This window comes from Nematocida major (assembly GCF_021653875.1).
Source record: "Nematocida major strain JUm2507 chromosome Unknown 2424, whole genome shotgun sequence".
NCBI lineage: Eukaryota > Fungi > Microsporidia > Nematocida > Nematocida major.
In genome coordinates this window covers 123,161-140,011 of record NW_025952956.1, presented here as the reverse complement: position 1 = coordinate 140,011, position 16,851 = coordinate 123,161, and the positions used below count along the sequence as shown (strand labels likewise).

The following is a 16,851-nucleotide window of genomic DNA, read 5'->3' as shown; positions in this document are numbered from 1 at the left end:
CAGAGATTCTGGAGGGAAATGAAAAAAGTCTGGCCCGTGCTCCAATGCCAAAGCATTTCTTCCCTGGGAACCAAGAGCTTTTCCCTAGAAATCTAGAGAAGAAAGCCGCAGCGGGTGCATGCACGCCTTTAGCAGGGCCGTAGAGGCTGGTCTGTGCGCAAAACGCCAACTGCAAAAAAACGCTCGCACCTAAAGCTAAAGCGCAAAGAGCAGGCATTCTCTAAAAAGAAGAAAAACGCATGCCAGCTCTGGCTTTGAGAAGAGATGGCCTATAGGCCTGCTTTGCACATAGTTTTTCTTCTTCGTAAAAATGCCTGTCTCGCAGGAAAATGAAATCTAGGCCCATGCTGACAGGCTAGCATGCACAGGCAGGCGCATGTGTGCAAAATATTTCGTTGAAAGCTTGCTCATAAATATTTTATTATTATTTTTATTATATGAAGAGTCCTCCCTTCCTTCCAATTGGAAGCATAATTCACGATAGAGACACAGACGAGTCCTTTGAAATTACAGCCATGATAGGGCGAGGGGGATTTGCACAGTGTTTTTCTGTTCGCAGCATGAAAACTCAGCAGGATTTTGCGGCCAAAATAATTAAGAAATCTGAGCTTATTCGGGCCAAAAACAAGCAGAAGCTGCTTTCTGAAATTAAGATTCATCTATCAGTAAACCACAAAAACATTGTGAAGCTGTTTACATACTTTGAAGACAAAGAGTTTGTCTTTCTCATTATGGAGATATGCCGCAACAAAAGCATGATGGATCTTTTAAAGAAAAACAAGTCGATCGATGAAAAATATGTGCGCGTGTTTTTGCTGCAGATTATTTCTGCTCTGGACTACTTGCACAGAGAGTGCTCGGTCGTCCACCGGGACATGAAGCTAGCCAACTTGTTCCTGGACGATGGATTCAACATAAAGGTGGGGGACTTCGGGCTGGCAGCCGTTATAGATAGGGAGGAGAGGAAGAAGACGATTTGCGGCACCCCAAACTACATTGCGCCGGAGGTTCTTTTTGGGGCAGAAAGCGGGCACTCCTTTGAGGTGGATATTTGGTCGGTTGGGGTTGTGCTGTACACTATGATTGTGGGGAAGCCGCCCTTCCAGAAGGATGAGGTGAAGGAAATATACAAGTGCATCAAAACAAACAGCTATTCGTATCCAGACGGGTGCCGGATATCCAACGAGGCCAAAAGCCTAATAAATGGCCTGCTGGAGCTTGACCCGCAGAAGCGGTACACGCTAGAGCAGATATACAACTCGAAGTTTGTTAGAGCAGGGAGCTTGGGCGCACTGAACACAAAGTTGGCCCCGGGCCCAGGAGTGCCCGTCCACGGGCAGCCCAGCCAAGAGAACATGGCAAATCAAAACTGCGCTGTGAATATAGAAGCAGGGGTGCCAAACTCTCGCGGCGCGCAGACCCATCCTGCCGCATACACAAGCGAAAGCGCGCACATGAATATGCATAGAAGCCAAGCAAGCAAGAGCGCGGCCAGGAGCGAGCCGGCAGGCGCTACTATACGAAGCCCGCAGGTAAAAATGGGGCTTCTTTCTTCTGTTCACATGACAGCACTGTCTCTTCTAAGCGCGTACAAGGCTGCAGAGGTTCCCGTGAGTAGAGAGTGCACAGAGGACTTTGTTATACACACGATAGACTACACCGACAAGTATGGGCTTGGGTACATTTTGGCATCGGGAACTGTCGGAGTGCTGTTCAACGACTGCACTTCGCTGGTCCTGCGGAGGTCGGCGGTTGACGCCGCCCGAAGAAGGCAGGACCGATACGACTTTGAATACTTTGAGCATAAAGTGTACGGGGCCCAAAAAATCATTACAAAAGAAAAATACACCACGGGGTCTGTTACTGGAAAGCTGGACAAGAAAGTTCTTCTGATTGGGCACTTTATCCAGGGCCTTTTTCGAAAGCCGCACAGCATTATCCGGGCCGAGGACCACGCCACCTTTGTTATTAAGCATGTGAACTTTGCCAGGGGCCCAGTTCTCAGACTCAGCAATCGTGTTATTGTGTTTATAGTGGACGGAAGAGTTCTTGTTTTCTATGGCGAGGGAAAACACATATACTATGAGGGCAAGCCGTTCGTAGAAAGGGATGTTCTAATATACTGCCAGGAGGTGCTCTCGATTCTCCTTCGAAAGTAGAGTTTTAGGCTGCAGCGTGCACAGGCCCTTTTGTGCCCATAGAGGAGTGTGGAATATCTGATTCTTTAGTAAATAGGCAGCGACTTTGGGTTATGGGGATTTTCTTTTTCTGCCGGAGGCTTTTGTCCTGGCTTGGGCATATATGCAATGGCGTTTTAAATTTTTTATGGAAGCATACTTGAGCGACATAGAGGTGCGTAAGGTTGAGGACACGCCAGAAATGCTTTCGTACAGAATAAACAACATCGACCCGTCGGTGCTAAACGCAATCCGCCGCACAATTATTTCGGACACGCCGACAGTCGCCATCCACTGGGTGTGCATTAAGGAGAACGAAACTGTAATGGCAGACGAAATACTGGCACACCGAATTGGGCTGATTCCTGTCACAGCAAGCCCACACATTCTCAAGCCGGTTGAGAAAAAAGAGGACTTTAGCCCGATTTCTGACTTGACAACGGAGGACTCCATCTGCATGGACTTAGTTGTCAGCAACACAACAAACAAGATACTCCCCGTGTACTCTGACAGCATAAAAGTGCAGGGCGCTGCAAATGTCAGTGTAAAGAAGCGCGTGCTTATAACCAGGCTGGCGCCAAACAAAAAAATAGAGTGCAAGCTTTTTGCAATACTGGGGACCGGCAGAGAGCACTCTAAGTGGATGCCCACGTCGGCATGCTACTACAGATGCATTAAGAAAATACATGTGAAAGACGCCAGCAAAGCGCACGAAATGAAAAAGTATTTTAGAGACGGGTTCTTACTGGGGGAAGACGGCCCTAAAATCGACGAAGACAGGGTTCTTGTAAACACAGATGTGCAGAAAAAGTACCCAGATGCAATTAGCATCTCCACGCAGGAAAACTCGTTTTTGTTCGAAATAGAGACAATCACAGAATCTCCAGTAGATATTATAGCGCGGGGTCTTGGCGTGCTCCAGAGCAAGCTAAAGGCGCTGCAAGCGGCTGCACAGCCCCAATAGCCATTAAGCAAGGCCCGGGCTTGCGCCCACCCTTCATCCGCTTGGCAGCAAAGCCCACATAAATGGTCTTTGGGCCCGGCCTGCTTCGTTTTTGCATGCCAGACGCTGCAGAGAGCTAAAGTTAGAATAAAAATTGCCAGAATAACCCGAATAATAGCCGGCTTGTAGCTCCATGCAGTTTAAGCAGTCTTTTGCTTTCAGGGGAAGGCCCGAATAAAAAAGAAAGGGATGCAGCAGAAGACAGAGTTTACAGGGGAGACGGCTCAACTCTGTGCATGCGAATGATATGCAGACTGAATAGTTGAAATGTGCTTTCCTTAGACTCTGGGTAATTCTGAAGGCAGGCCTTTTCCAGCACACTGTGCTTGCTCTCCTTAGACGACTTTTGGCTGTAGCCCGCTTCTTCTGCAAACAGCCAGTTTCCCCTTTCTTCTAAATGTGCATTCTGCCACACAGACTCTGAATGTGCATGCGGCTGCGTGTTTTCCCAGCAATAGACATAAGTATAAAAGCGTAGGCATATAGCAGTGGTTTATTTTTGTACACTTTTATTTCTATTTTTATTTCCACAGCATAGCTAGGCAGCTGCAAAGGACTTTCGTGCGCACACAAACAATAGCTACAAGCAGGAGAGAGCCTGAGAAAGCCGCCAGCAGAAAAGCCCCGAGTACACGCGCTCCTGCAACAGTAAAGGCACCGCAGGGGAGAAAACGCCCCCAGATCAGGCTTAAGCTTTCGCTTCGCCGGCCAAATGCCCAGGCGGGCCACATATTTACATGAGGCTTTTTACGCCGCTTCACTTACGCATGCAAAACACATTGTTTTTATTCTTTTCTGTTGTTTAGGTCTTTGATGTACTTTAGTATGCCTTTTTTGTCTTTTCTTTTGCACATACTCTCCAGATAATCTATGTCCAAGTATGCTTCCATTTCTGAAGAAATTTCTCCAGCCTCATTTGCATCGGCAGAATTGCTGTCTCTTTTTTTGTTTATAATTTTCTCTATTTCGTGATACTTGCTTTTCAGAAAACCCGCAGACTTCTTCAGGCCCTCTGTGCTGTTTTTTGATAGGAAGTCGGCCTTCTGCATGCCGGTGTGGAGAACATTTTTGAGCGCGTCTGTGATTATGCGCATATTCTTTTCCTGAGCCTCCGCATCCTCCGAGGCGCACGTGTGCTTGGCCAGCAGCTCGTTTAGCAGATAGAGAATGAACAAGTTCGAGTGTGCGTTGCTGGTTGCGCTTTCGCTCAATATAATCTCGATAACTGACGGCAGCTCTTCCGGAAAAAGCATAATATACTCCACCATTGTGTTGATTGAATCGTATGTTGGCTGGAGAGTGCGGACTCCGCTTATTATGTGTTCTCTACTTATTAGCATTGCAAAAAAATAATCCAAGAGAATTAACTTATGTAGCAGCCGGCCCCATGTGTGCCAAGCTCCAAGGCCCTGAGCATCCAACCAAATGCCCGAATAACCCCGAATAACCCGGATCGAAAGTGTTTTTGCCGTATAGAAAGGCTCAAAGCCGCAGGAGGTGGGCGCGCCCCTCTGACTGCCCATAAGCGCAGAAAGAGCTGTGCGCCCTGTGTGTGCAATAGAGAGAAAGCGCGTGCCTCTGCAAGAGTGCACAGCCGTGCTTTAGTGTGCCTCGAATCTAAATTAGATGTTACACTCACAAAGATATATTGCATTTTTGCAAAGAATGCTGGAGATCGCCAACATACCAACGCGCAGGCAATGTTTCCCATCTGCTACATTGCGCGGGCTATCACAATCAGGTTATTCCAAGCATAAATTTGTGCATTTTTTAATTTTCATGGGCATTCTTATTTCCAAGTGCATAAACCGAAAGCAAAGAAGTGTTGTCTTTATAGGCACTCCAGGCTCTGGGAAGAAAGACATTATAAAAATACTCAGAAAAGACAAAAAAGACACGCCTGCATCCGAAATGTACGAGCAGTTCACCGTCCGAGGAGGAGGATACTCGACCGAGGTGTATGATGTGTCAGACGAGCAGAAGCACATAAACTTCTGGAAATTCTACACAGAGAACTGCCACCTTGTTGTTTTTGTGGTGAACATCTGTACAGAGGCAAACATTATGCAGGCCAAGGAGGCGTTTGAGAACTTTTTCACCTCGTACGGGATGAACAAGGAAAGCATTGTTTTTTTGCTGAAAACCGAGCCTCTCCCCAAGGAGTCCGAGCTCTCTGAGGAGAGCAGAAGAGCGGCCGACGAAGAAGCGCAAAGAAAAACTGCAGCGTTCGTCCAGGCTTTCGCCTCTATTTCCGGCCTGGACAAAAAGGCGCTTAGCAGGAACCTTTTGGTGAGCGAGGCAACGAAGCGCAGCCAAATCGTGAGCTTTGTGTGCAAGAACTTTATGCAATAAATTCGCCAGGAGCAAAAAGCATTCCTATTATCCTTCTTTCTTCTACGGTACACACGCGGACTGATCTTCTGCCAGAGTAACGCTGCAGTGTTTGCCACCCTCGCGCGGTCCCCCTTGATTACTTCCCTCGCAGCTTGCCCTACAGCAAGCCGTTTGGGAACAGAAACACACACGTGCGAATTGAGTCCCGATGCTTAAAGAGCGAAGAAGGAATGCAAGTGCCATTCGATGCCTTGGAAAAGCTGGCACACATATATACGGTCCAAAAATATATATAGTGAAGAAAAAAGAACAGAAAAAAAGAGACTGTTCGTCTGTGTATAAGAAGAGGAAAGTGAAAATATTTTCAGATGCAGGAGTGTCCAGTGAGCAGTTTTATAGAGAGGGTAAAGGATCTTCCAGGCATGGATGTGTGCAAGGGGTATGTGTTTCTATCTGTATTTAAGCTACTGGACTCTGAGGAAAAGAAGACCCTTTTTTCTCTTTTGGGGAGCAACATATCCGTGCACAGAGTAGAAAAAAGGCAGGTTGAGAAAGTTCTTCTGCTGGGCGTTGTGACGGAGGAGGGCGGGTACTATGTTTTGAGCGACCGCGTGAGAACCGACTTCATGGCAGCGTGCACGCGCCCTGTGGAGGAGAATGTTCTGGTCCACGTGGAACGGCCGCAGAAGGCGTCTTCTGTTGGGCTGCCCAGGAGCCAGTATGCAGTCCCTGCGGATGGCGAGGCACAGCAGGCGGGCGCAAAGAGCAGGGAGAGGGAAGGCTCGAGCGAGGTGTACAGCAACATGCTGTATAGAACAATATCAAACAAGCCCGACGGAAACAAAGCTGTCCGCCGGCTGATGCTCAGCACGGGGATAATCAGCAGGGAAGGGCTGACGCACAAAGGGTTCAACTTTCTGCTGACAGGGCGGAAGCACCAGATGTGGTCGCTGATTGTGGCACACATATCCGAAAACCGCAGCGACCCCGAGAGGGAGGTGCTTACGCTGTGCGAGCTGCTGGCGAAAGACCCAAAGCGAGAGTATGCCTTGGACGCCTCGCAGAAGTCAAGCATGCTTGAGCTCTTCGAGTCGCTGGGGCTGCTGGTGATGGGGCAGAGCACTGTCCGCCTGTCGTCTTCGTTCCGGCTGCTGTTTGACGACGTGGAGGGAGGCAGGAAGTTTCTGGCTTTGGAGAGCAACTTTCGGATGTACATCTACAGCAACAGCCCGCTGGACGTCTTTATTATTTCTCTGTTCAGCGTGAAATGCAGGGAGTTTCCAAACATGATTGTGGGCATGATAAACGAGGACAGCATCCGGCAGGCGCTCGCCTATGGGATAACTGCAGGGCAGATCCGCGTGTATCTGACGAAGAACTGCAAGTACGAAATAAACGAGAACGTTTTAGAGCAGATTCGGCTGTGGGAGAAGAGAATGAACAGAATAGAGTCGTGGGAGTCGTATTTATTCAGCAACTTTTTGAACTACAAGGACTTCCTTCTGGTGGAGTCGCACTGCAGCAATAGAAACATCAGGCATCGGTCGTACAGAGAAAAAAGAGTGCTCGTGGTGGACGTGGAAAGCTACGACGCAGTGAAGGAGTTCATAAAAACGAACATAAAGTAGACGGGCGCAGGGAGGAGCCAGCTGGAAAATAGAAAAGGCCGTGGCACCTGGGGAAATGGGCTGGTCTGTGTGCAGCTGTTTTCATTAGTGTCACTTTGTATTAATAGCAAATAGACAGCAGCCCTAGAACGGTCAAATAGAGTCTTAAGTTGGCATTTAATATCGCCTATTTAAAAAATGAGGAATATTATTATTGCAACCTAGCTTAGACGGATGGAGGAGGAAATACAGAGAAAGCCCAGAGGAAGAAATCCAGAGCTGACAGTTGCGCAGCTGGAGCAGCTGGACACATACTTCTACAAGCACGACATAAAACTGACAAAGAAGAATCTAAAAATTGTATCAAAGGCTTTAAACATACCACACAAAAGAATAGTGGAGTATGTGAACCACCGGCAGAAGGAAACCCGTGAAAACACGCACGAGGAGTACATGAAGATGATGCTAAGCCTGGGGGAAATAAACGTGCAGATAAAAGATATTTGGAGCAGATTTGACAGCCATTACAAGTAGCTGCAGGCAGCATGCACTTCGCCAGCGGAGGCATGGCATAGAAGAAGTCCGTGCGTGGATGCACCAAATAAATAAAGCAACGCCGCAATATGTACTGTGCACAGGGTTTTAGGGTCTGTTGGGCTCGCAGGGTATGTGCTCGCCCAGAAAGTGTTTATACTGTAATGGATCAGAGAATTTTGCATCATCACGCTCAGACAGGGATAACTATAAATATGCTCATCATGTCCGAATGTCCGAAAGGACAGGGGATACAAAAAAGAGAAAATAAAAAGAGAAAGAAAAATATGCAGGGGCCCACACCCACGGAAAAGCTTCGAGTTGCAGCACACCGCCCTGCGCCCAGCCTGAAAGAAGTGCACCAAAAGTGGAAACAGAGAAAGGTTTTATTTCGCAGACTAGGAAGCCCAAGCCTAAAAACTGCAAAAAAGGCAACTCGGCTGGTAGAACGGGCAGCACACGCGCACGGAAAAACTACCGGCCAGTGCACTTTGGGAGAGCAATGAGGTCTCTTGAGTTGAAAATGAACAGGGGCGCGCAGATTGCCAAGTATCTGTGCATTCCTATGTCAGGCGCTGCAATGGTGAAGAATCTTACCACCAAAAGAGACAGCAAAAACTCGTTTCTGTCCAGGGACTCTGGCACAGCCATGGACTTGGAGCAGCCAATTGCAAGCTCCAAAAACTCGTCATTTCCCACCTCGGGGTTTCGCATTTCGTGGACTGTCGAGAGCGCGCTCATGGCAGAGTTTGAGTATGCGCGCACGTCCGCAGGCGAAAGCATTCTGTACACGTACGAAAGATACTCGACAAAAACCAGAATGCCCGGCCCCAAAGAGTAGGCGTCCGAAAGCACACAGCTGAACTCATTCTTCTCGTCATGCCCGGAAATGCTGGCGTGTGTTTTGTGGTATTTAATTACGTTGTTGACCTCTCTGAGAAGGAGCTTGTCAAAGGCTGCTGCCTTGTGCGCTGTGACAGAAGAGAGCGAGTTCGAGTACTCCTGCAGGGCAGAGTCAATCCACGCCTTGATCCCAAAAAGAACAGCCTCGCCCATTCTCTTTTTCTGCCCGTATGTGTACAGGTCTGCCGTTGGGGCCAAGTCGCGCTGCGCCCGGATAGCAAGCATGCGCCTGTGGCTGTTTTTTGCGTTGCACTTGAGCATTCTATCGCGCAAAGTCCTTCCAACAGGCACGGTGTTGCTTCGCAGGCGCATTTCCAGGCCTGCAATTGTGGAGACGCTTCGGCACTGGCACGCGTCTATGAACCTGCTTTGGTTTCCGTCCCACTTAAAGTTCAGCCGGATCCAGTGGACACGCACCTGCTCAACCACGTCGGTCACAAAGTTTGCTGCTGGCGGATACAGGGACGAAACCGCTATGTCTATGTACACAGTGGGGTACTCTGTGTCCTGGGACGAAGGTATGCACGCAAACATCTCTTTCTTTGATATGATGGACGTCACGTGGGCGCCGTTGACTATCACAACATTGTCTCGGGTGATGATGACAAGCCCGTTTGTAAGCTCAAACGTCTCTATGAAGTCATCTATGCAGTCGGGGAAAACAATGCCGGAGGTGGTAAGCGACTTTATCTTTTTGAATCTTTCGGTTGCCTTGAGAAGCTCTGAAAGCCGGGTGCAGTGTTCTGACAGCGCGCCCATCTCCTTGGGGAAAAGCGCGGCGCCAGAGGCACTCTCGGGCTCTTCCGAGTCTGGGAGCTCTCCAGGCCTGGCCGAGAGCGAGTGGGTGTCCCTTTCCGGCCCCTTTTCCAGCGTTTTCATGGCCTCTGTGATGTAAAGCCTGTACTTGATCAGGCGGTGGTACACATCAACAAAAAGAAAGCACAGGTTGCAGTTGAACTTTCGCTCTGCCGCCATCAGCTCGGAGGTATATCTCTTCTTGTACCGGGATATGTTCTCCTCAACCGACGCAATGTACTTAATAAACTCATTTGAGTATATCACATGTGTAAGCTCGTCAAAATACGACAGCATGGACAGGCTGGCAGTGGCCATGGCCACATTCACAAGGTTTTTGTCGCTTATTTCCTGCAGCTTTTCCAGGACTTTCTCCATGGCAGCTGTCTTGGTGGGCGGCTTGTATATCAGGCCGGCATAGTCCTTTGTGTCTGCTGTGATGTACTCGTCTATGCTTGGAACCTGGTACTCGCTGGAGAGAGAACGAACAACTGTATTTACAAATGCGCCTATAAGCATCTCAATGATATTTTGCAAGTTGCTGAATATTTCTGTGTGGTCGGTGTTGTACAGCCAGTTTCCAACCTCCTTTATGCAGGTTTTGCTCTTGGCAAGGCCCTGGATGAACCCGAACTCTCCCACATAGAAGTTTTTCTGGGCGCCCTTCAGAAGAAGGTTCGCGGCTGGAGAGTACTCGGTGCTCTTCTTGCTGCAGTCTTGCGCGCTCACAAACTGGGTGCTTCCGTCCTCGCTCAGGGCTATCTTGAACTTGCACTGGAAAAGCTCTCCCTTGTCGCCAACCTCAAAAACAATCAGAGGCTCGAGAGGCTTTTCCTTCTTAAGAGCGTCCCGAAACGTCGAAAACTCGCCCTCCACATACTCACCCGAGTCAGAGGCCTTTGCCTTCCCAAACGGGCTTTTGAACATTTTTGCAAGACCTGCCCCCAGGAGGATCCCCATGACAGAGGTCTTGGTCTTGCTTGTTAGTCGGCTGCTCCCCGGCTTTTCATCTCTTTTCACAACCTGAACAGGCTTTCTCTTCTTGATAAGAAACTTCCCAAACATCTGCGTCTGAATAACTTGGATTGACGACCATACAATAGCCTGAATTTGCGAGTCCCCCTTTCCCTCATTTTTTGCCAAATCTGAGTCGTCTATGGGCACCGCATACTCTCTCCCTGAAAATAAAACCCGCCCATGCGTGGGCGATGTCTTCTGAAACACCGCAGGACCTTTGTTTGTGAGTATGACAAAATATTCCATTAAAATTAAAAATGAATTTCATTATATGTTTAATTCATTCCTTTAATCAGCCCCAAAAATCAAATCTTCATATAAACCTAGCCCAAATCCATATGCTCTAGTCGGAAAATGGCTTTGTCCATACAGAGTAAATTACAGCACCCCCCGTGCTCCGGATGCTCATTCTGTTGGAGCCATTGCAGGGCGAGTCCTCTATGCAATACTGTGTGGGGACGGAAAGGTGCTTGAGCAGGCTGTTTAGCCCGCAGACGGCGCCCTGCAGGTATCTCTTGCTGGAGAACACGGACAAACACAGAGAAATTTTTTCGCCTTTCTCCGCTAAATGTGCAAGCTCTGTCTCCAGCACCTTCTGTGCAATGTGCTTAATAAGAGGAGCAGTTTTTTTCTCGTACGAAAACACCTCCAGGGACTCGACAACGCTGGGCCCTGCCTGGCCTCTGCCCCCCAGATACTTACCCCCAGAATCCCCTGCCTCCGAAATATCGGCGGTTTCTTCTTTAATGGCATAGACACACGCCTTCACTTCGCCCTTTACAGACACGGGAATGCCGTCGTACACATCTTCTATGTTTATTTCCTGCACATTTTCTTCCTCCCGGCACCTACCTGTTTCTGCGCGCTCTTTTTGCATCGGTGTCTAAATATTTCTGCACACTTCCAAATAAAAATAAGACTTGGCTTTGCATTTTGAATATATTTCTGGTTTTTATTTGCGACGAAATGGCTGGAAAGAAGCTTGTCGAAATAGAAAGAACAGGCAAAAAAATACAGGAAGGCGGAAAGATAGTTCTGGGCATAATCAAAAAGCTGGGGTACACAAAAACTGGCGGAGAAATAAAGGAAATTCCAAAGGCGCCTTTGCTGACCTTCCATGAGAGGGGGAAGCTAGAGAAAGAGCTGAAGAAGGAGGTCAAGAAGCTAAACAACCTGAAAGAGCTTTTGAAAAGCGGAGCGAAGGAGGACAAGATAAAGGAGGAAATAGAGGTGTATAGGAAAGGGGTTGATGTAATGATAGAAATAGAGGGCGCTGTGGGGAAGTACTTGCAGGAAAAGGCAGAGGTATTTTACAACCGGCCAGAAAAGGAAAAGGTTGCAGAGGCCATTAAAAACCTAGAGCTAGAAATAAAAACAAAGAAAACAACGCAGATAACTGTAGAGTACATGGAGACGCTTCTGGCCAAGGCAGTTGAGAAGAAAGATCCTGTGGGCCTGTATCTAAACGAGTACTACGAGGGGAAAAAGAGCGTGTTAGACTTGGTAAATGCGCTTATAAGCTCCCCTGTGGGAAAAGATGAATCTTCGGAGGGCGTCTGGAAAGGAGAAAGCACCGGAGAGGCCCGGCGAAAGAAGAAGGAAATAGAGGAGAAGAAAGAAGCGCTGTCCTTTTCCGAGCCAGCCCCGCTCCCAAAAGAGAAGAGGCCGAGCGAAAAGGAGAAAACAGACACAAAGTCCCACTTTTATGCGCTGTCCAGAAGAATCGAAAACATAAAAACTCCGCTAGGTGTGCAACTTGTAAATAGCATGAGAAACTACCTGAACTACAACGGGATATGTGCCGAAACTGGCCCGAAGGACGACAACGAGGACATTCCTGCGCATTTTCCAACAAAAGCAAGCATTTTATTAAGCAATCCTGAATTCTACCAGAAGCTGGACATGGACACGCTTTTTTTTATATTCTACTTCCACCAGAACACTGCATGCCAGTACTACGCAGCAAAAGAGCTAAAAAACTACTCTTGGCGGTTTCACACAAAGTATATGGCGTGGTTTCAGCGGCTAGAAGAGCCTAGCATTATAACGGAAGAGTACGAGCAGGGCACGTACATATTCTTTGACTACGAGGTGTCGTGGAGCAGTAGAAAGAAGGAAAACTTTAGATTTGACTACAAGTATCTGGAGGACATAAGCCTATAAATAAATACACGTAAACAGAAGAAACATGCACTCCGCACAGGCCTGACAGCATGCGCTTTCAAGGGCAAACAGCTGGGAAACACAGTGATTCCAAAAGCAAAACACTTGTGTTTGTTTGGCACAAATAGTTTGAAATTTTATTTCTGCATGCTGGATAAAGTAGGGAAATGCACTGAGATAGTTTTGCGCACTTCTGCCGACATTTTGCATGTGCTTTCTTTGGTGACTCTTTTGGTCAAAATGAAAAGAACCAGATCGTGCTCTGGAATATCTTTGAAGGCGCAGATACTCTATTTGACCGTGTACATATGGAGATACACAGATCTTGTGTACTTCTTTCTCTACACAAAGAAGATGCTAACTCAGTACAGATTTATTTACAACGGGATTATGAAGGTTGTATTTATTTCTCTCCAGTCAAATGTGATATACAAAATGATGCGCGACTACTTCTACTCGTACGACAGCGAATACGACGACACGCCGATCTCCTACATGATAATATTCTCCCTGGTGAGCGGCGGATTCCTCTTTAAGATCCCCGAGGCTTCAAGCAACAGGTTTATCCGGGGAGTCATAGAGTGGATGTGGGCGTCTTCTGTTGTCCTGGAGTCTGTCTCCATTCTCCCGCAGCTTACTTTGCTCAACAAGGCAGGCGAGGGGGAGACGCTTACAATACACTATGTTCTGTTCCTGGGCCTGTACAGGCTTATATACATGCTTATATGGGTGTTCAAGTGGGCCACAACCCGTGTGTTGGCAAGCCATCTGCTTCTATGGGGAGCTGTTCTCCAGACACTCATATACACAGAGCTGTTTATGGTGTATATAAAGTCATTTGTTGCAAAGGGCCGCATCTTCAAGGTCAACCCCAAAAGGTTTTTGTACGACGCCCTGTCGCTGAAGAAGTAGTAGAATCGCGCACAATCTCCAGAAAAGCGAGATTCGATATAATAAATGTGTTATTTTATCTGTCAATTCAAAGACATGCTGACGTCCCTCGGTTGCGGATGTTTTGCGCGTGCGAAAGAAGAGGAAAAAGCGCATGCTGTAAATGTGTATGGGCAGGCCGAATCTGCACAGTTTTTGTGCTTTTGGTATGCATCTCTGAAAAAGCGCTGAAATTGGCATTTTTATTTTTACCCATTGCGCAAGTTGAGGCTGGAGCCTACAATAGAATTTTGCTCTAGCGCTGCATTTATTTTTGCATAAATCTAGCCTGCCTTATTAACCACTGCCAAGTTAGACTGCCTATGCGTGTTTCAAACATAGAAGCTGCACACGTAGCAAAGCAACAGAGCCTTCTGTGCACCCTAGCATTCTATTCGCACGCTCTGTTTCAGCCTGCCCAGACATCACTTCTCAACGGATTTTGCCTTGTAGGCGCTCTCAAAAAACACAACAAGTTCTGCGACCCGTCTGGTGTAGTAGCTGTCCTCTTTGGCTTTTCTCGCGCTCTCTGCGGACTGTGCAGCGCACGCCCTTTTTTCCATAAACTCTAGCTCCTCAGTCATATTCACCCTGTTTATAATAAGCATGTCCATAACCTCCAAAACCCTTTGCTTGGTCTTTATGCTTTGCCTTTTGGCCTCTATTGCCTGGAGTATAATCTCCTTGATCCGCGCTTTGTCCTGGCACACCCTTTTCAGCTCTTCAAGCCTCTCAAACATCCATACGCAGTGCCTTGTTTTCTTATATGCTTTACCTTGGGCGGCTATTGGTCACTTTCAGAGGCCTTTTTATCAAGAAGGCCAGACTGCACAATATACTGCTCTAGCAAGCCTTTATCAAGATGCTCCTCCCCGATGTCCTGGAAGCCTATTATGCCCCCGGTGAAGTATCCCTGCATAAATGTGGCCAAATACGGGAGCTGCTTAATTTCCAGCCGCTCGGTTATGAACGGAAACTTGTCTGCCTCGGCGCACAGAAACTGGACGGCAGGGTACTTGGGCGCTATTTCCTCCAGGACACGGTTCATTTCTTTGCACCGCTGGAAGTTTTTGTTGTAGAAGTGCACTATGAGGGTTTCAGATTTTGTTTTTTTACAAAGCAGGGTCTCGTCTGTTATTTCCTTTAGAGTTATTTGCTGCTGCAGCTCCTTCAGCCGCCTCTGCCTGAACTCCTCCAAAATGTCTCCGTCTGTTTTATTCATTGTATTTTTTTTCAAATTTGTTTGGGTTTTCAAACCGTGTTTTACCCTTTCTCTTTTAAACACTTTGCTACAGCAGAATGCAAATGAACATACACAAAACAATTCAATGGAGTAAAACCAAGATATTTTTCACCGTATTTGCATTTATATTTTGCATTTGTGCTGTGTTCCTAAGCTTGCTCCCGGCCTTTGAAGGAACCATGTCTCTATCCAACGTGTTTACTCTCCTTATAGGCGCGCTTCATGCGACCAAAATGATTGAATTCATATTCATTGCAACTGGCGGGCAGTGGTTTACGTGGCTGATAGGCGTATACCTTCTAAATCTAGTTGGTCTTATTGCCTTCAACTATGATGACTTCATGCAGGCCCTGAAAGAGCTGTCTTCTGCGCCCGCTGAAAGCTAAGCTCCCGAGCGCAGAAAAGCCTGCAGCCTCACAGCGCCCAGATGAGTGCCTGCGCTTGCTTAGCTACCAAGGGTTCTCATATGTAGCTGGAGACCACGACAGTGGGAGCTCGGCACGTGCCCCTGTTTCATCAGAGCTATGGGCATGGGCCGCCTCCAAGCACGCTTCTTCTTTCACCAGAGAGTAGAACTTTCTCATTTGCTGAACATTGCCCGCTTGCACCTTAACCTGCTTGGCAAAGAACATAGCGCCCGCTTCTGTTATAAGCATTTCGCATCCGCCTCCACGCATAGAAACCCTCATATTTTTCAGGTTTATCGGAAACACCTTCTCAATCACGGAAAGATCTCCTATGTGACTGAGCAGGTAGCTGTTTATCTTTTCTATTTCAGGCTCGCTATATGTGGAGAGCGTTCTTTGCAAGGCCTTGACAGGACACTCTGAGTCTTCCATGAATAAATCAGTAGATATCTTATTTAATATTGGCTGTATAGAAAAAGCATGCAAATAGTCCGTGCTTGTGCATACAACAAATAGCAAGTGGTCGCTTGATATTTTGGGAACTATGAAAAGGCCGCACCCGCGCACTGCCAGACTGCCAGCCGGATCGGCCTTGGCCTTTCCCCGGGCTTCCCGCAGGGCCTGGCTGTACAGCTCCCCAAACCGGGTTTTCTCGAGCTGCTCCAGCGTCAAGTCTGGGGTTTCTGTTGGCGTGCCCATAGACAGAGACGTGGGCGTTTCCAAACAAGGCTCGCTTTTCGGAATCTTTGAGCTGCACGCAGGGCCTACATGCTCTGAGACGTCATTTGAAAGAATGTTTAGGTGTCCGGCGGCACATGCCATGTACTCGTTCAGCGTTCTATAATACGCCTTTAGCAGGAGGTCGTGGGCCTGCTGGTGGCTGCTTTTGGCTTTCTGCTCCAGCAGGCGAAGCTTGCTCTCTTTGGAAACATACACGCGGATCTCTTTTTTTAGGTCGAAGTCTGCCTTCCATACATCGCCTGCGCCGCCAAGGGCCTTGCATCTTTTTTGCACAGCCTTTTGCACTTTTTGGAACTCTTCGCGCATCTCTCTTTCCATGCGCTCCAGCTCTGCCTGGGCTTCCCTGAGGTGGGCCTGCGCCGCTTTGATGGCTTTGTCCAAGTCTGAAGAGACCATCTTCGTTATCTTGTTGATGCCCTGCAAAGTAAGCCCCTGGATGTCGCAGTGCTTCAGCAGGGAAAGAATCAGCGCATCAGACCTCCACGTCCTGTTTCTGGGATGCACTGCTGCCTGTGTGAACCTCTGGTACGAGGCATGGTATGCCTCTCCAGCTTCTTTGTACACATGCGACGCCCACTCTGCTTTTTCTATTAGCACAAGCAGATTGTCCAGCTCTTTCATACAAACAAACAGTCTCGCAATTAAATTTTAGTGCACTCAAGCACCTCTCCAGCACGCCTGCAGCACTCCCCCATCCTTACGCCCAAAGGAGCAGCCAGTGCCTTCTATGCAGCCAGGCCAGGCGTCCACTTTTGTGTTTCTTTGCGTGGGTGCTAGTTTCCCCAAGGCACTGTTTGCACTGCCGCACTTCAAGCACTTGCTAAAAATGCGCATAAGAAGGACGGGAAAGTGCGGCACCAAAGTGCAAAATGCCCCTGCAGGAAATGGCATGTGCTCTGATATATGCCGTGTTTTCTAAATTTTTGCCCTTTTTACGCAGCCCAGTGCAGGGTCTGCAGCACGGCAGTGTTTCTGATCAAGAAAAAATGCACATTTC

The 16,851-nt window shown here is 48.0% G+C and overlaps 14 protein-coding genes across 14 annotated transcripts; 8 read left to right on the top strand and 6 right to left on the bottom strand.

Annotated features, from left to right (window-relative positions):
- Positions 1-437: 437 nt before the first annotated feature.
- Positions 438-2,159, top strand: NEMAJ01_0109 (polo-like kinase 1; the record flags this gene model as incomplete). The annotated part of the gene is made up of 1 exon (XM_047913947.1): positions 438-2,159. The coding sequence occupies one exon, from the start codon at positions 438-440 to the stop codon at positions 2,157-2,159; it is 1,722 nt and encodes a 573-aa protein (XP_047769904.1).
- A 166-nt stretch (positions 2,160-2,325) lies between these two features.
- Positions 2,326-3,141, top strand: NEMAJ01_0108 (uncharacterized protein; the record flags this gene model as incomplete). The annotated part of the gene is made up of 1 exon (XM_047913946.1): positions 2,326-3,141. The coding sequence occupies one exon, from the start codon at positions 2,326-2,328 to the stop codon at positions 3,139-3,141; it is 816 nt and encodes a 271-aa protein (XP_047769903.1).
- Positions 3,142-3,965: 824 nt separating this feature from the next.
- On the bottom strand, positions 3,966-4,520 carry NEMAJ01_0107 (uncharacterized protein; the record flags this gene model as incomplete). The annotated part of the gene is made up of 1 exon (XM_047913945.1): positions 3,966-4,520. One exon carries the CDS (start codon positions 4,518-4,520, stop codon positions 3,966-3,968), a length of 555 nt encoding a protein of 184 aa, XP_047769902.1.
- Positions 4,521-4,959: 439 nt separating this feature from the next.
- NEMAJ01_0106 (uncharacterized protein) lies at positions 4,960-5,532 on the top strand (the record flags this gene model as incomplete). The annotated part of the gene is made up of 1 exon (XM_047913944.1): positions 4,960-5,532. One exon carries the CDS (start codon positions 4,960-4,962, stop codon positions 5,530-5,532), a length of 573 nt encoding a protein of 190 aa, XP_047769901.1.
- Positions 5,533-5,882: 350 nt separating this feature from the next.
- NEMAJ01_0105 (transcription initiation factor TFIIH subunit 4) lies at positions 5,883-7,142 on the top strand (the record flags this gene model as incomplete). The annotated part of the gene is made up of 1 exon (XM_047913943.1): positions 5,883-7,142. One exon carries the CDS (start codon positions 5,883-5,885, stop codon positions 7,140-7,142), a length of 1,260 nt encoding a protein of 419 aa, XP_047769900.1.
- A 213-nt stretch (positions 7,143-7,355) lies between these two features.
- On the top strand, positions 7,356-7,655 carry NEMAJ01_0104 (uncharacterized protein; the record flags this gene model as incomplete). Its single annotated transcript, XM_047913942.1, has 1 exon — positions 7,356-7,655. One exon carries the CDS (start codon positions 7,356-7,358, stop codon positions 7,653-7,655), a length of 300 nt encoding a protein of 99 aa, XP_047769899.1.
- A 474-nt stretch (positions 7,656-8,129) lies between these two features.
- On the bottom strand, positions 8,130-10,616 carry NEMAJ01_0103 (uncharacterized protein; the record flags this gene model as incomplete). The annotated part of the gene is made up of 1 exon (XM_047913941.1): positions 8,130-10,616. The coding sequence occupies one exon, from the start codon at positions 10,614-10,616 to the stop codon at positions 8,130-8,132; it is 2,487 nt and encodes an 828-aa protein (XP_047769898.1).
- Positions 10,617-10,713: 97 nt separating this feature from the next.
- On the bottom strand, positions 10,714-11,247 carry NEMAJ01_0102 (uncharacterized protein; the record flags this gene model as incomplete). The annotated part of the gene is made up of 1 exon (XM_047913940.1): positions 10,714-11,247. The coding sequence occupies one exon, from the start codon at positions 11,245-11,247 to the stop codon at positions 10,714-10,716; it is 534 nt and encodes a 177-aa protein (XP_047769897.1).
- An 89-nt stretch (positions 11,248-11,336) lies between these two features.
- Positions 11,337-12,533, top strand: NEMAJ01_0101 (CCR4-NOT transcription complex subunit 3; the record flags this gene model as incomplete). The annotated part of the gene is made up of 1 exon (XM_047913939.1): positions 11,337-12,533. The coding sequence occupies one exon, from the start codon at positions 11,337-11,339 to the stop codon at positions 12,531-12,533; it is 1,197 nt and encodes a 398-aa protein (XP_047769896.1).
- Positions 12,534-12,680: 147 nt separating this feature from the next.
- NEMAJ01_0100 (ER lumen protein retaining receptor) lies at positions 12,681-13,445 on the top strand (the record flags this gene model as incomplete). The annotated part of the gene is made up of 1 exon (XM_047913938.1): positions 12,681-13,445. One exon carries the CDS (start codon positions 12,681-12,683, stop codon positions 13,443-13,445), a length of 765 nt encoding a protein of 254 aa, XP_047769895.1.
- Positions 13,446-13,888: 443 nt separating this feature from the next.
- Positions 13,889-14,203, bottom strand: NEMAJ01_0099 (uncharacterized protein; the record flags this gene model as incomplete). Its single annotated transcript, XM_047913937.1, has 1 exon — positions 13,889-14,203. One exon carries the CDS (start codon positions 14,201-14,203, stop codon positions 13,889-13,891), a length of 315 nt encoding a protein of 104 aa, XP_047769894.1.
- Positions 14,204-14,247: 44 nt separating this feature from the next.
- On the bottom strand, positions 14,248-14,685 carry NEMAJ01_0098 (uncharacterized protein; the record flags this gene model as incomplete). The annotated part of the gene is made up of 1 exon (XM_047913936.1): positions 14,248-14,685. One exon carries the CDS (start codon positions 14,683-14,685, stop codon positions 14,248-14,250), a length of 438 nt encoding a protein of 145 aa, XP_047769893.1.
- An 83-nt stretch (positions 14,686-14,768) lies between these two features.
- Positions 14,769-15,092, top strand: NEMAJ01_0097 (uncharacterized protein; the record flags this gene model as incomplete). Its single annotated transcript, XM_047913935.1, has 1 exon — positions 14,769-15,092. The coding sequence occupies one exon, from the start codon at positions 14,769-14,771 to the stop codon at positions 15,090-15,092; it is 324 nt and encodes a 107-aa protein (XP_047769892.1).
- Positions 15,093-15,155: 63 nt separating this feature from the next.
- Positions 15,156-16,475, bottom strand: NEMAJ01_0096 (uncharacterized protein; the record flags this gene model as incomplete). The annotated part of the gene is made up of 1 exon (XM_047913934.1): positions 15,156-16,475. The coding sequence occupies one exon, from the start codon at positions 16,473-16,475 to the stop codon at positions 15,156-15,158; it is 1,320 nt and encodes a 439-aa protein (XP_047769891.1).
- Positions 16,476-16,851: the final 376 nt, after the last annotated feature.